This window comes from Nyctereutes procyonoides, unplaced genomic scaffold (assembly GCF_905146905.1).
Source record: "Nyctereutes procyonoides isolate TBG_1078 unplaced genomic scaffold, NYPRO_anot_genome, whole genome shotgun sequence".
In the NCBI taxonomy this organism is placed as follows: domain Eukaryota; kingdom Metazoa; phylum Chordata; class Mammalia; order Carnivora; family Canidae; genus Nyctereutes; species Nyctereutes procyonoides.
This window is the reverse complement of record NW_026575146.1, coordinates 37092221-37109081: the sequence shown is the minus strand read 5'-3', so window position 1 is coordinate 37109081 and position 16861 is coordinate 37092221. Positions and strand designations below refer to the sequence as shown.

Here is a 16861-nt window from a genome sequence, read left to right as displayed (position 1 = left end):
GCTATTACTTTTATTACAACTTTAAGAGAGATATATCTTTAACATGTATCTTAAACCATAGACACCATGGAAATATCATAGTATTGCCATTACTTTTCAAAAAGATATAAAAGTAATTTTTCCCTACATCTTTTTAAAAATCTAGATTAACATGTCTCATGATGGAATTGGTTGGAGAATATGATATACTTGATTATAAAGAGCTTGGGGGAAAAATAAGGCCATCTCATTTGACCAAAAATGACTATTTTGTTCAGACTTAGTTTTTGCTTTCCTTCTCTTTTCAGACGCATAAAGAAAAAATGAAGACAGATACATTGACACGTACAGAGAAAGGCCAACAACTAAGTGAAGGAAACATTTCATTTCCTCTCTACATTTCACACCCTGTAAGTAAGAAGAAGAAAATAGTCTACCGCACAGAACAGACCATCTTCATAATTGGAGAAACGCCAAAAGGGATCCGCAGGTATATCTATAAAAACACTGGACTTTGGGAATTATTCACAAAAGAAATATAGCTACTTAATAAAATATACAAATTATTTGAATTTTAACCATACTTGGCACCTGAATTTGTACACTTTAAGAAATAAATTCCAAATATTTTAAATGTTTTTAGAAAGCTAAACCCTGAATTGATGAAAAATGAAATCATTTTATATGGATACACAAAATAATTAAGTGCGTTATATGCATTCATTGAATATTTATTGAGCACCTAACATGTACTCCGGCATTGTGGTGGGTGATGAACATAGAGGGTAAAAAAGGACATAGAGCTTATAGTGCAGTGGGAGTTGGCATTGAACCATAAAATTTTCAAAAATAAAAAATTATAAATAATTATAAAATTATATAAGAAAGAAGTGGACAGGCCTCCTTGATAGAGAATAATGGGATCCAGAAGGGTGCAGATAGCTTTCAGGAAAGACCTCATGACAGAATTGACATCTGTGACCTGAGAGATAACCAGGCAAAGAACTAGAGTAAGAACATCCTTGTGAGACAGAACATGAGAGACTCCTAACTCTGGGAAACGAACTAGGGGTGGTAGAAAGGGAGGTGGGCGGGGGGGGAGGGCTGGGTGATGGGCACTGAGGGGGGCACTTGATGGGATGAACACTGGGTGTTATTCTATATGTTGGCAAATTGAGCACCAATAAAAAATTAAAAAAAAAAAAAAAGAACATCCTTGTGGAGGGAAGAGGTCAGGTGTGTTCAAGGAACTGAGAGAAGACTTGTGAACTTAGTACATGAACCAAGTAGACTGCCATGAGACAAAGGCCAAGACAGGTGGGGCTGGAGCATGCAAAGCCCTATAGGTTGTGGACAAGTTTTGGATTTTATTCTGAGTGCAGCCGAAAGCTATTGAAACATGAACATGATCTGATGTATGTTTCCAAAAGATAGTTCTAGTTGCTGCGTGGAAGAGGCAGATTAGGGGAAACTGGAAGGGACTAGTCAGTGGTGGTTTGCAATACAGTGGTTGTCATGGAGACAGTTAAATACATGAATTCAGTCTGGTACTGGACTAGTCGTTGGAACAACAGACTGGATTTACTAAATAGGGAAAACTGGAAGAGAAGAGTTTGGATTGAAAAAAATCAAGAGTTCTCTTTTTGCTCATATATTAAATTTGAGGTTTTGTGGAAATTCCAAATAGACAATAGATATGCTCCTCTAGGGTTTGGGGGCTGGAGATCTAGGTATGGAAGTCATCAGCATTGAGATTATAAATGATTTTAGAGCCACTGACTGTGTGAATAACCTAGGAACCTACCTAGCACTGAGAGGAGCGAAGAAGCCCCAAGACTAAACCTTCAGGTGACAGTGGCCCGCTGGGTAGGAGGCACAATAAAAGGAAGGAGCACTTTATTAAATGCTTTTGAGAACCAGAATTAGATGAAGTGGGAAAGTGCCTCCTGGAACTGGCAGCAGAGAACTCATTGGCCACCTTGATGTGAGCAGTCCGTAAATCCATGGGCAGGTGCCGGGGTGAGGTGGTGGGCAAGCAGGGGATGGGCAGACCCTGTAACAGCTCTTTGAGAGTGAAAAGTAGCAGGAGCTGGAGGCCGTTATGGGTCAAAGATAAGTTTTTTTTAAGTTGGGAAGACAATAGAACCTGTTTGTGTGTTGAGGGAAAAGACTAATAGGGGAAAAAGAGATCATGCCAAAGACATGATAACAGAAGTCCCAGAGGCAGGAGAGGGTGTGATCCAGGCCACTGAGGAAGGTCTAGCCTTCTAGATGAAGGGATGAAGACAGGCATTGATACAGTGATATTTCCTCGAAGTATTAAGAATTAAGTATTTCAGAGGGAAAGAAATTTCAGGAGAGAAAAGTCATATAATAAATCACTTAAAAAGTAGGATAGCAAGCTTAGTGAGACTAGAATTCATGGCTCATGTTAAGTCCCTGATTGAGAATAATTCCAATAGAAACATCCATGCAGGGCAGTCCCGGTGGCTCAGCGGTTTAGTGTCGCCTTCAGCCGGGTTGTGATCCTGGAGACCCAGAATCGAGTCCCACATTGGGCTCCCTGCATGGAGCCTGCTTCTCCCTCTGCCTGTGTCTCTGCCTCTCTCTCTCTCTGTGTGTGTGTCTCTCATGAATAAATAAAATCTTTAAAAAATAAAAATAAAAGCTTTAAAAAAAAAAAAGAAACATGCATGCAGTTGTGCAGACTTTGTTCAGCAAGCTTCACTTGCTCCATTGCAGACACAGAATAGAGATGCCTGGGTTTTATCAGGAGTTAGAATGGAGGGAAAGAGAAGCAAGGAAGCTGAAGGTTGTTTGCAAAGGAGTAATTACAAAGTTGAACCTAAACGAGATGAAGGGGAGGCTTGATGAGGTCAGAAGTATCTTCCAGCATTGTTGTCATTGGGGAATTGAATGATTGAGCTGGTGTATGAGGTGAGTGAATTCAGGGATTTGCAGGTTGTGCAATTGATGGTAATGATGGTAGCTGTCTGTGGCCTTGGGAATAGGGACCTGATATGCAGTTGAGTCTTGGGTCAGGGGTGGTAAAGAAAATTGGTAGGCCAGGAGTTGGAATTAGGTGGAGCATCTACATGGATATTGGTGTTATCAAGAATGATGAGGGGCGCCTGGGTGGCCCAGTCAAGTGTCTGCCTTTAGCTCAGGTCATGATCTCAGGGTCCTGAAATTGAGCCCCACATGGGGCTCCCTGCTCAGTTGCAGAGCCTACTTCTCCCTCTCCCTCTACTCCTCCCTTTGCTTGTATTCTCTCGCTCTCAAATAAATAAATAAAATTTTAAAAAAACAAAAGGATGATGGCAGGAGATGGGAAAGGAAGTAGAGTTAATCTTGAGTGTTCAGTCATTAGTGGGAAGCAATTAAAAGATCAGTTAACATGAGGGAGAGAATGGTTTAGCGAGATAACATAAACCTAAAAGAGGGGAAGGAATCTCCAAGAGAAAAGAGAATATTGGTCTGGAAGCAGGAATGTGAACCATGAACCCTGAGGTTTAGGGTGTAAGGCATAGGAGCCTTAGCTTGTGAGGGCTGCATAGGAGGAGGTGGTATGAGGGGACAGAGGGACCATTCCTGGAGAAGAACAGGGCAGTTGGTAGATCACAGCCTGGTTCTGGGGGCATCGAAGGACAGTCTGGAAGGGTGAGGGATTGAATTAAATTGGGGATGAAGAGACTAGGAGGGGATGAGAGACTAAGGAGGGGATGAGAGTTTCCAGGTAAGTGAGGAGTAGCGGCTGAAGTAAGCAGGGATGCAAGTCATGGTCAAATTGGCCCTGAAGACCTCTGCAGAGTGTGGGCAAATAGTGATGGCTCTCTGGGTTCGAGATTCTCTCTGCAAGGGTTTGGCAGCTCCTCAGCCCTTGGGCGCAGGTGTGGTGGGTTGGAGCATGACTCTCAGCTGTCACCATTGCCCAGAAAGGTGAACACTCCACATGCTACAGTGGCATATCTCCTCTTAAACAGACTTATAACTACGATTCTGGGCAAATTTGGGACAATTTACTTGAGGCATTTATTTTGCTGAGAGGCAGGCCATAATGCATTTTACCAGTTTTTGAGGAGCACAAGTGTCCTTATCCCCTTTAGCACTATATATAAAAATAAAACTATTAACAATGATTAGTTTTTGCCTTCTTCCTTCTTTGTCTATTCATCCTAGGGAAGAAATGTCTCAGGCTAAGTGAAAGGCTAACCTTAGAATACCAACATCTGAGCCAGGGCATGGTGTCAGAACTCCTGACGTCTTTCCTGCTAACCATTCCCCTGTTTGAGATTCTGGAATCTATACCAGCTGCAGCCCTCAGGTCACTGGAATGAAGTTTCAGTCCCCCCTTCACTTCAGAAAGCTCAGGCAAATAGAAGATGGTGTAGCTGGGTTCTACCCCTTTCCCTCAGTTCCTCTGGCAAAGGGGAGAGAACTAGAATTATATCATGACATACAACCACTCTGGATATATTTGCTGGGAGATACTGATCTCTGGTTTCCTTTTTTTCCTTTCTCTGTAGTGGCTTCTGAGTGTCTACTCTAGTTTACTAAATTGTTCTTAGAAAATGGCTAACGTGGGCAGCCCAGTGGCTCAGCGGTGTAGCGCTGCCTTCAGCCCAGGGCGTGACCCTGGAGACCCGGGATCGAGTCTGTAAAAAAGTGGCTAAACTTACACCTCCTGATTGTAACTTGCACTTACTTAAATACTTAGAAAAAATTCTTTTAAAGACCAAAAATTATGAAAGCAAGTTAGAAGGCAAAAATAAAATGAATTATAATCGTAACTCATCCTGTGAGGGGCAATGGCACAATCTAATTTACTTGCATATTACTGACATAACATGGGTCAGAAACAGCTCTCCTCCCAGAAGTGACAGAATTGTAGGATTGTGAGTCAGCACAGCAAAGGTGAAAGTACTTTGGCAGCTGCTGAGACCCCACCAAGTCTTGGATAAATAAGAAGACATCAGCCTGTAACTCTGCCATTAACTTAATCTTTGCAGCACAAATATTTGTTAGGAATGCCATGAAAATGGATTTGGAGATGATTAATAAACAAAATAATAATACCTCATTACTTCATATGAAGTGAAAACTGGAGCCTTTTAAGAACGTGCTTGTTGCTTTCCAACAAGAACACTGGCAATTTCCAGGACAGAAAATTGGAAGTTTGTATTTGTGTTATTAAATACCCTGGTGGCCGTTAGGAATGGCTGTTGATCAGGCGTAGATAATATCTGGATGTGGAACAGTTAACAGGACCCGTGTGGTAAGGACTAGGAGCCAGCATGCTCCTCTTGGAGCCATGTAAGAAAGTCCTGAGCATGCGGGATGGATTGCCACTAAAATCACAGGAAACACAAACTGTATAACCTCACCTGAGCAGCAAAAAATAACAGTGGCTTTAAAGCTCCTATTTACATACATTACAAATAAATAATTATTTTACTTTCAGGATTCTCTGTTGTGTTCAGGAGAAAATTCAGACTTCTGAAATTGACATACAAACCCCTCATGATTTTCAGCCTCTTCCTTAGCTGTTTCTCCTGCCCCCCTGTGCAGGTCCTCTCAGAAGTAGGCCTGTGCCTGTTCTCCCTCTGCCTGGAAAGTTTCCTTGCTCATCCTTACCTGACTGGTAGCACCAAAGAAGCCTTCTCTGCTACCTTACCCATGACCCATCGCTGGCTTAGGTACCTCTTCTGTGGGTACCCCTAGGGCCCTATATTTACATCCATAGTGGACTTATCACTCCCTTCTCGTTTGATTTGTATGCATCTGTCTCCCCCCAGCTTGACTATAAATGCCTCAAAGAATATGGTAGTAGGGCTGTTCACAGTGCCTATCACATAAAGGGTCTATAAATTTTGTTGAATGCATAAATGACTGTTTTAAGGAAATATTATATAAAATAAAAATATATTCTAGAACTTTGAGACTATTAACCATGTGCTACAACACTGTCTCTTGTCTCTGGCTTTTGTTTAAAAGAATATCTCTGAACATTGAGCATTCCTGATACATGGCCCAAACTCAGCATCATCAGAGCAATCCCTCTGTCTTAGTCTACTACGTCTCCCGTAACAAAATACCACAGACTGCGCCTTAAACAACAGAAAGTTATTTCTCACAGTTCTAGAGCCTGGGAAGTTCAAGATCAGGATGCCAGCTGATTTGGATTCTGGTGAGGGTTCTCCTCCTGGCTTGCAGATGGTGACCTTCTCACCACATCCTCTCATGGTGGAGAAAGATCTCTCTGGTGGTTTCTCATGACCTTCTTTAATCTTAATTACCTTCTAAAGGATCTATCTCCAAACCCAGTCACACTGAGGATTAGGGCTTCAACATCTGAATTTGAGGGGGACACACTTCAGTCCGTAGCACTCTTATCTGGGGAAGGGAGCAGAGTCTGGTGTCTAGGCTTCTGAAATGATCTTTCTTTCCGCCTCTGTCTTACAAGGGTTCTGGAAGGCCCATTTCCTCATATATGCATAAAACAGCTTTTATTAGTATTTTATAGCAAGAGTGAAACTCACTGCCTTTTTTTTTTTTTTTAAGATTTTATTTATCCATGATAGACACAGAGAGAGAGAGAGAAAGAAAGAGAGAGAGAGGCAGAGACACAGGCAGAGAGAGAAGCAGACTCCACGCCGGGAGCCCAACGCGAGACCCAATTCCGGAACGCCAGGATCACGCCCCGGGCCAAAGGCAGGCCCCAAACCGCTGAGCCACCCAGGGATCCCCAAACTCACTATTTTAAATAGCATCTCACTTCTTAGTTTAGCTATCTATACCCAAGTTGAACCAGGTGGGAGAAGAAAGAATCTAGGTTTATCAGTTTTGAATTTTCCTTTAAGATCATCAAAACGTTTGTGAAATTTCTATGTTATATTTGTGGGAGAAGGAAAAAGAGGAGAGAGAAGAAAAAAAATCCCTTTATTTTTTCAGAATTTTCTCTTTTCCATTCATTAAGACCTTTCTTTGACAATTGTAGGACTTAAATGCAATATAGATTTTCAAGTACAGGTTCTACAAATTATGATTCTCATATCAGTCATAAATTGGCTGGCTGGAGCCAAATTGCATGCTGCAATCCCACAATTCCCAGGAAATACTTAATGTATAAATCAGAATGACTTAAAAAGCTGGTGACTTCATTAGCTAAAGGTTTTTTTCAGTAGCATGAGGAAAGAGGTCACATCCTGCTAGTGTAAAATAAATGCATTTTCATTACGGAATTAAGCTAATGTACACTGCATGAATAGAATTACAAGGGGACCCTTGAACAACATGGGTTTGAACAGTGTAAATCCACTTCTAGGCAACATTTTTTTGGTAAATACAGTAGTGTGTAAATGTATTTTCTTTATGATTTCTTAATGACATTTTCCTTTTCTCTAGCTTACTTTATTGTAAGAATACAGCACACAATACATATAACATACAAAATATGTGTTGACTGTTTTATGTTATCAATAAGGTTTCCAGTCAACAGTAGGCTAATGTTGGGGAGAATCAAAAGTTATACTTGTATTTTCAACTGCATGGGGAAAACTAACACCCTTGTTTTCAAGGGTCAAATATACATTGCTTTATATAATATCAATGGTGATGAGTTCTTTAAAAATAAAATGTAATAAAAATAACCTCTGCTTTTGTTCATTAAATCTTCAGAAAACAATTTCAAGAAATGGCTTCTTATTTTAACTTCCCTTCTGTAAAGGAATTTGCTAGCCATATAACCAATGCCACATCAGAAGAACGACAGAAAATGCTAAAAGACTTTTATGCTTCTCAATATCCAGAGGTAAAAGATTTTTTTGTGGATTCTGATGCAGAACTCATTAAATCTTCCCATCGGAAAAGAGAGAGTGTCAGGAATAAGTCTGAAAAAAATGAATCTCTTATAAAAGAAAGGCTGTCAGATTCTGAAACTTTGTCATTTAAAGATTCTTCCAAAAAAGTTTCTCAAATCTATAGCCCAAAAATACATAAAGAAAAATCAGTTAAGTTTCAAAATCACAGTTTCCATAGAGAAGTGGTGCTTTCTAATGATGGAGAAACTAATGAATCACCTCTAAGTTCAACCCAAGAGACTGACAGTGGGAAAAACAGCCAAGCCCCTAAAAACATTATAGCATCCTGTTCCCTGAACACTAAGTCTGAAGCAGATGAGTTAGAAAAATTGGAATATACCATGAAAGATGAACAAAACCCAACAAGAACAGGCATTTCAAGAAATGAGCCCCTTTTCAAAGTGGAAAACAAAAAGCTAAAAAATCCAGTGTTAGGAGACACTTCTGTGGTAGGCTTACTTGGTGACACGTCTATTCTTGATGACCTCTTTAAAAGTCATGGGAACGGTCCCACACAACTGCCAAGGAAAGTTCTTTCAGGGCCCATGGAAAAAGCAAAACAGAGACCAAAAGATTTCTGGGACATCTTGAATGAACAGAATGATGACAGTCTTAGTAAACTCACCGACTTGGCAGTGATAGAGACTCTGTGTGAAAAAGTGCCCCTTGCTGCATCCTCCAAAAGGAAAGAGGAGCTGGAAACCTCACTTTGGAAATCAAATGAGAAATTTTTGTGGAAAAAATTGAGTTCAAGTGATACAAATGAAAACACAATGAATGCACAAAAGTAATGCATAAAGAAACAGAATGAATTACTGTGACCAGTGGACTTCAGCCACCTGTCTTTACAGCTCTGTATTCCACACTCACTACGTTTACCTGCATCACAGCTGTCGACACACATTTTTATTAAACACTTGCTCTAGCGCTGTTTTAGCCTAAAAGGTTATCATGTATTTGTTTTCCTTGATATCTGATTTGATCTTTTAAAAATATGATTGAATTATAGTATAAACATCTTTATGAAATAGAAAAGGTCTAGATTTGTTATCAGGAAACCTGGGACATCTCCCTTACTGTGTAATTATGTGCCTGCAGATAAGTCACTTATACTTACCTTGGTGTGCAGATAGTTCCTAATATGAAAGATGAAGGGTTTGAACTCAAAGAACAATGTGTGTCCTTCCAGCTTAAAAAAAGCTTTGGTTTACTCTCCCAGATTCCATGAAGTCACAGGGCAAAATATGGTCATCCCCCAAATCAGGTGTACATTGATGTCTTTCTTTCTTAGTAGCATTTTGAAAATTATTAACTGTTTTACTTTTTCCAAAGTATCATTCATGTACTATTACTAAATTATTTTAGATGAAAGTAATAGCTAGTACTGAACATATGATGTTGTATTAAAATAATAAGTTTATAACTGCTCAAAATCAAAGGGTTAATGTATAACTGTACTACAAAAGTCATATGTATAACTGTATGACAAGTCATAAAACCAATAGCCACAGAACACAATGCCTCAACTTTTATACAACAGGATTTAATCAATATAAATTAAACTTTGTGTAGTATTTTTATATTAAGTATGGAGAAATGAAACATTTTATTTAAAACTCTTCTATTTTGTTGAATTTAATTTATATGGTATACAATCTACAGATTATGCTTATTGTTGAATTAATTTATGTGGAAACATCCATTCAGTCTCTATGTATACTGTGCCAGAGGCTTGAGATGCACAGGTGAGTTACCACTACAGGTAAAAAACAGGAAACCACCTCTGTAAAGAGTCACATCTATAAAGCCCCTGTCCTCATGCCTGGCATGTGGTAGCAGGGACCCGAGGCTTCTACTGATCCACATTCAGATGCACGGTGGCTCATTTCCTTCAGTGGAGCTCTGGGAGCTTGGGTGGGCAGGAGGAAAAATAGGAAATAGCAATGAGCCAGGAAGGGGTGGTGCTCGGAGCCCAGGGCCTTCAGAGTACCCAGCTTGCAGGAGAACCATGGCTGTAAATGGAGAAATAAAAACAAAAAAACAAATCTTTTCTCAAGGGACCAAGTGACCAAATATGTTCTTTGGGATGTTGTTGAGAGCTGTGAAATCTATTTTATATCATGACCCAGTACATATGTGTTAATACATATATAAGATTAAAATAAAATGTTTATGAAATAATATTTACCCATAAAGCATGCAGTGTACTTTGATATTTCCTTTCCTGTTACGCTTTTGGCTCTTAATATATGTGTGTTTTTTAATGTTCTCATAACCCACTAAATTGATCTTATGACCCATTAATGTTTGGAAATCACAGTTTGCAAATCATTGTTTTAGATTATATAGATTATACATAGATATACATATATTATACATATATATGTATATATATACATATACATACATAGATATACATATATTATATATAGATTATAGAGAGTCTTTTTTTTCTATTTGCAGCTGATCTATATCCACACTTTATCAGATGCTGAATTTCACCACTGAGGTGCTTGCTACAGAATGAATGTATTGTGTATCTGTGGTAGATATTAAATGTTGTTAGCCTGCTGTGGGACTAGCTGTAGGAGGAGCCCGGATAAGCAAGTGGACCCCTTCATCTCAGTTAAATACCAGGTGGTAGAGTTCAGGCATTTTAATAAAAGTGGCTCTTGAATAAAATAAAGTACCTTTAAAAACTTTAATATAGATAGGACCTTCGAATCATAAAATGATATTCATACAATATAACGAAATAGTATTAAAGAGACTTTTACCAGTAAAAGTCAAAATGGGATCAAAAATATAGTCCTGAAGATTAAAAATTAGATTTCAGCAGTTGCTGATGAAACGGTCATTAACATTGTGCAGGAATAGTGTCTCAAGCAGAGTCCAGGGTCCAGTATGGACAGGAGCCAGTCAGTTCCAGGAGGGAAGGTGTGAGGGTCAACTTACCCTGCATTGGAGCAGCGGGAAGAGTTGGCTCAACCACTGAGGAATCTGGGAGCAGATGCGGTGAAGGGCTGACAACTAATGCTGCCTAGCCCATCCTGAGTTCTTCCAGTTGAATAGGTGGCCCCAGGCAAATCCCAAGGCTTCTTTCAGCCTGTTTGCCCCTGTAAATTTGAAATGGACTGGATCAGTTGTGTTCAAGCTTTTTTTTTTTTTTTTAAGCAATTGAACTCTATCTTAATTAGAAGATCAATTGTCGAAAATAATTAAAGTGGAGTTCTGTTGGTTCCAGCAGCACCACTGGGGCCTATGGAGCACTGGCTTGAAAAACCACAAGGGTGATACCACTGCTAAAAACCATTCCAGCTCCAAGTTTTCAAGATTCTATTTGCCTCAGTCTATCTTGTTCACTTCTCTTTAAAGCACTCAACACACAGTTATTAATATTGGAAACTGAAGCAAATTACCGAGAGACTTCTGCACTTGAAGGTTCCTTAGGGTTCCCATAAAGCTCTGAAACCACTTCTGCGCTTGAAGGTTCCTTAGGGTTCCCATAAAGCTCTGAAACCACTTCTGCGCTTGAAGTTTCCTTAGGGTTCCCATAAAGCTCTGAAACCACTTCTCAGAGTAAATTATCATCTGCAAGTGGTGTGGCTGCCCCTGAGTGGTCAAGGCAAAGGAGCCTTAGTTTGCAAAGAGGAGCTGGTGATAAACTTCTCCACAGTCCACAGAAAATGAGAAAGCCAAGGGTAGTATAGTTCAAAGGTTTTAAAAGTCCAATGTGTGCAGTTTTTATATTCTGAAGTTATTCCCGTATTATATTAAAACCGTTCTCTTCGTATGAAATGATAGATCATAGTTTTTAGTCTTTTTCATTGTCCTTGATATAAAAATTAATAACCATATGTCAGTTCCCAAACGTTTTATTTGACATTTACTAGTCTATAAAATCCCTAAGAATGGAATCACTGCCTGCCTCAAAGTTCACGAATGGCCACCTCCATGGCCACTATGTCATAAATCCAGTTAACGGTCGGTCTAGGACCAGGGATGTCAGTGAATCTATAAGATCCCGTAAGATGGACCTGCCTGCAAAGCCCAGAGCGCAGGGCACCTTAAACTCCTCACCAACTGCTCACTAGGTCGTCGTTGATGTAATCTTGTTCCCCAGTTCCAGCCCCACCTGCTTTTGCAAAGCATCCTCCACCCAGTGCTGCTGGAGCATTAAGTACTCCTAAATTCAGGAACACATCCTGTCACTGGAGACCCTGTGCACATGTGCCCTGGCGACAGCCTTGTGCGCTACCCTCCCCACATGCACACACATACACCTGGTGCTGTTTTTAGCAAGTGGGAGGACCAGCACGCTCTCTCTCTGTTAATGGACAACCACAGGAGGGCTGTCTTGCCTCACGAGGTCTTACAGATTTTTAAATGGAAACAGCCTTTTGGGGAAAGACCCAGATCGACCCTCACACTAGTGGGAAGTCCGAGGTGGTGGGGCTCCCAGCCCTGAACGTGGCAAGTGAAAACCACCTGCACAGGATTTTCCACACAGGTGCCCAGGTCCCTGCCCAGGAGATTGCAGTTCAGGAGGTCTAGGGGTCAGCACAAGCACCTATTTTTATTCCTAAAGTTTCCCCCATGACATGACATGCTAATATTTTGTCTGAGACGGTGGCTGGGCAGGACACACCTGCCTGATGTTCTCTCCACTTCCGTGAGCCCCTCCCACCATGGATGTGCAACAGAACTCATCCTGGAGCCCTGCTGTACATTTTTAAGCCCAAAGTTGTCATTAGCATTGTTTTTCAACTTGGTCAATGTGTTCTTTATTTGCTTTACTGCAAGCTAACAAACTTCAGGGTCATATCGATCCACTAAGTGTCCAAATTTAATTATATGAGTTGATGCCTTTCTGTCACTAGCACAGATAATGCCCCACTGACATTCTGGTGGTTTTGTAGGCTGTCTCTCAGGGCTGAAGATCAAGAATGCCTCTTCTGGGGTGCATGGGTGGCTTAGTCTAGTGTGTCTGACTTCCATTAGGCTTGTGATCTCAGAGTCCTGGGATCCAGCCAGGGACATAGCTCTGTGCTCAGAGTCTGCTTCTCTCTCCCCCTCTCCCTCACCTTCCACTCCACACCCCATGCTCGTTCTTGTTCTCTCTCTCTCTCAGATAAAATCTTTTGAAAAAATTATTTAAAAAAAAAGAATGCCTCTTTCTACAGATGTCTTTTTGGTTAGCTAAATGGGCCTCCTCCATCTTGTTGAAAGAAATAACTGTGACTTTGTATTGTTTGAGCTTATGTAAACAAGAGGGAAAGCGTGCACCTCTGAATGTCTTACATGTCTCTGCGGAAATTCTAGTGAGTCATTTTGTCAAACCAAAATATGAATTAGTACCCTCCACACACATATATCTTTTAACTTTGATTTTATTTTTTTAAGTGAGACATACTTCTGAAATGAAAGACTTCAAAAGAAGGCTCATAATAGCTAATGCATATATTTTTTCTTTCCTAAAACTATTATAAAAGCATTGATAAGAACAAGAAGAGACTAAGTTTATAGAACATAAATGCCAATGTGTGCTTCACAAGAACTGATCTCACAGGATCACAGTATGCCCGCCCTGTCCCCCAGCCATCTGCCGGCGCCTGCCCCGTACTGCCAACCGTTGACTCTCCCCAGCCAGTACTCACTGCCCGAAGGTGCCTCCCTTCAGCGCTGCCTGGCAAAGGCCCCAGTTCTTTTCAGGGCAGTCCCTGACTCCCAAGTCCACCCCCTCTGCCCAAGCATTGCTCACCAGCGTCACAATCCTCAGTGTGGGGCCCTGCAGACTCACAGCTTCCCCCACTGAGCCCTCTTTTCCTACCCTCCTCAGACGTCTTCACTACTGCATTCCCCCAGCCTCCCCCTTTGCATGGGGGAAATGCATCAGCCAAGTCTAGCAGGCTGAGTGGGGCAGGAGGAGCTCTGAGTGTCCTTACCCAGGACCCTCCAGGAGCCAGATCACCAGGCAAGCCGTCTTGGAGGGCAGCAATTCGCTGACCTGCCAGGAGAAGGCGGAACCCGCCCTCTGTGGAGCTGCTGCCAGGAAGCCATCATGCAGCTCCTGACTTGGCCCAGAGCAGCCACCTTGCCTGCAAAGGCACAACAGCTCCTAAAAGATAATCTAGGGCCCAGCAGTGTGCTAGGGCATGTTGGGGTGGACAAGCAGATCTCAGGAAGCTCAGAGTGCCCCCCCCAGGAGAGTGGAAGAGGACAGGACACACCAAGGAGACCTAGTATAAAACGTGTGCTGCGTGGTGAAAACAGGATTCCTCCCAGAGACCAAAAGAAAAGAAACCTACTTTGGGATGAGTGGTCAGGAGAGGCCACCCTGAATTCTAGGGATGGGGTTGGGGGCCAGGCCTGAAAGAATGGGAAGGCCAGAACATCACTTCCTCCAGGCTCCCTTGGCTTCTAAAACCCCAAATGACAAGGCATGTGGGCCTTATAGAGAAGTTTGAGTTTGGGATTGGCCAAACATAAAAATGCGTCTGACTCTCTAACCCCCAGACATACAAAGGGGGCGGGAGGACCTTGGTGCCAGGGGCGAGGAGGCAGTCCGGTGGGGTTGACGCCAGGTCCTGTGTGCGGGCCGGAACCGGGCAGCGCCGGAGCCTGGGCAGGGTGTGGGCGCGGCGCACCGGGCCGGGCGGGGAGCGTGGCTCGGCTGGCTCCGCGCTGGGCCCTCCCGCCGTCGGGGGTCCGCCTGCCCGGGTCCGCGCCCGCTCCGGGTGCAGGCGGTAGAGGAGGCGGCCGCCGCCGCTGGGTCTCTCCGGAGAGGCCGGCTGCGGGGCCAGCACGCCCGGGCCCGCCTCGCCGCCGCCGGCAGCGGGGACAGCCTGCTCCTCCGGCCCACTCCATTTTGTCCCTTGAGGAAGAGAGAAAGCAGCTCCCTAGGCCACGCCCAGGCTGTCGCGGCGGGAACCCTGAGAGCCGACTCCAGGGGCCTGAGCCGCAGGGGGCGTCGTCGGGGCAGCCCGGACCTCAGAAAAGTCCCAGGCCCCGCGTCCGCGGGAAGCCTTGGGTGGCCCGTGCGGCCGGGAGGGGGATGGGGCGCTCTGCGGGGTCCCCTCGAGCGGGCGACCGCGTGCGGCGCGTGGGGATTCCCGGCCTGCGCCCCTCCCCCAGTCCGGGGACTGAGGCCGAGGCCGGTGGGGTCGGGTCTCACGGGCTTGCGACGGGCGGCGGCTGGGAAGGGGATTCCCGACGGGCGGGGGCGGGGGCGGGGTCCCTCGTGCGCGGAGCCCCGCGGGGCGGGGAGGGGGGCCTGCGGGGAGTGGGGAGCCCCCTAGTGTGCCGCGGCCGTGGAGGGGAACCCCCGGCTAGCGGCGGGCGGTGGGGCGGCTGCGGGATCCCGGGCCTGCGGGGGACAGGGCGTCCCTGTGCGCGCACCCATCCCAGGCAGCGGCGCCCGGCGGCCGGTCGCCCCCACGCGCAGAGCCCTGCGGCCCCGCAGGGTGAGGATCCCGCGGGTGCCGAAGGGCGCGTCCCCCCGCGGGCCGCCGCCGGGGCTCGCCCAGCCCGGAGTCCCGCCCCCGCGGGTGTGGACGGCGGCGGTCCTGCGGGCTGGCGGGCGGCCCGCGGGAGAACCAGCCTCAACCTGATCCCCAGCGCGTCTAGGCGAGGTCGTGGGAAGCGGGCGGGCGCGGGCGCCGGGGGCCGGGCGGGCCAGGGGCGGTTAGGGGAGCAGGCGGAGGGACCCCGGCGGGCCGGAGGGCAGTGGGGCCGGCCGAGGTAGGGATTCCGGGCGGGTCCCCAGCGCGGGGTGGGCGAGCGCCCGCGGCTCCTCCGGGGGGCCCGACGGCCGCGGCCTGCGGTGCGGGGAGGACTTGGGGCTCAGCGCCCGGACTCGGCACCTAGGCCAGCGCTAGCTGCACCCGACAGCAGCCGCCGCCCCCGCCGGCCCGAAGCCCACCCCTGCGCCGCCGCCGCCGCCGCCCGTGCAGCCCGCACCTCCAGGGTTCGACACCTGCCCACCCCCGCCGCCCCCTACCGTCCACCGTCCTCCAGCCCCCCCCAGGCCCGGGCCCCCCCGCCAAGTGCCCGCGCCCAGCCTGCTATCAAGGCGTCGAGAGGGTTTGCTTCGAATTCTTCCCAGTCCCCCTGCCAAGGGCCCTGGTTCCTGCCCTTCCACCTCCCATCTGGATGCCCGCAGACTTCCCGGATTTCAAGTCTTTAGCCTCCTCCCTTCCTGATCTATTTTCCACACCAATCCCCCCCCCCCCCCCGCCCCACGGCGTGTTAAAGCACACAGGGACCTCGGTGGTTGTAAACCTCGTATTTCCCCTGTTAACCAAGGTAGAAGTGCTTCATTTGGCTGGGGGATAAAAACTGACGGCTTTGGCGCCAGTTTATTGAGCACTTACTATATGTCATTGTTAAACACATCAAGTGGATTTTCTCATTCAACTGACCAACAATCCTTCTAGGTAGGTATTATTAGGTCTTATCATTATTATCTCTGCTTTATAGCAGAAGAAATTGAGACCTAGAGGGTCACACAGCTTATAAGCAGCAGAGACAATATGGAGCCATGCGGTCTGCTCTTGGGTCAGTTTCTCCAGCACTGTTTCTACAGAAAACCTTGACCTTCCCAACAGGGATGGAATGACCCACAGCACGGGCTGTGTCCTGGGGGCCAGGTGGCAGCAACCATCTGTTAATAGCAGCACTAAGTGGATGGGTGAATGGGTGTCAGGTGAGGTTTAATCTGGAATGCCTCAGAGACCCCACTGCTCTTCCCTGGCCGTTAGTGGATTAACAGTCTGAAGCTCTGGGCGTGGATAAACTAGAACAGTCTCCATCCACATTTATCCCCTCCTTTGCTCACCTGATAGCTTTCTCAACCCTCAGCAGTCAGCTCCTCTTGCTCAGCAGCCTGCTGGAGACATCACAGGTATCCTACCCACAAGGAGGACCTTTGCCATTGTCCTCATCCTCACACCAACCCAGCCCCCTTAGAGCCCTCCACACCACCAGTGCCCCCACCTCCCCAGCCCCTGCCAGGCATCAGCCTC

At 45.5% G+C, this 16861-nt stretch overlaps 1 protein-coding gene across 1 annotated transcript in view; it reads left to right on the top strand.

Moving 5' to 3' along the window:
- ERCC6L2 (ERCC excision repair 6 like 2) overlaps positions 1-10025 on the top strand; it is a 130007-nt gene extending 119982 nt beyond the window's left edge. Inside the window, exons 18-19 of the mRNA XM_055310556.1 lie at positions 288-469; positions 7657-10025. Of these exons, the coding sequence (XP_055166531.1) occupies positions 288-469; positions 7657-8629 (1155 nt within the window). The 3' untranslated portion in view covers positions 8630-10025. The remainder of the gene's footprint in view (positions 1-287; positions 470-7656) is intronic.
- Positions 10026-16861: the final 6836 nt, after the last annotated feature.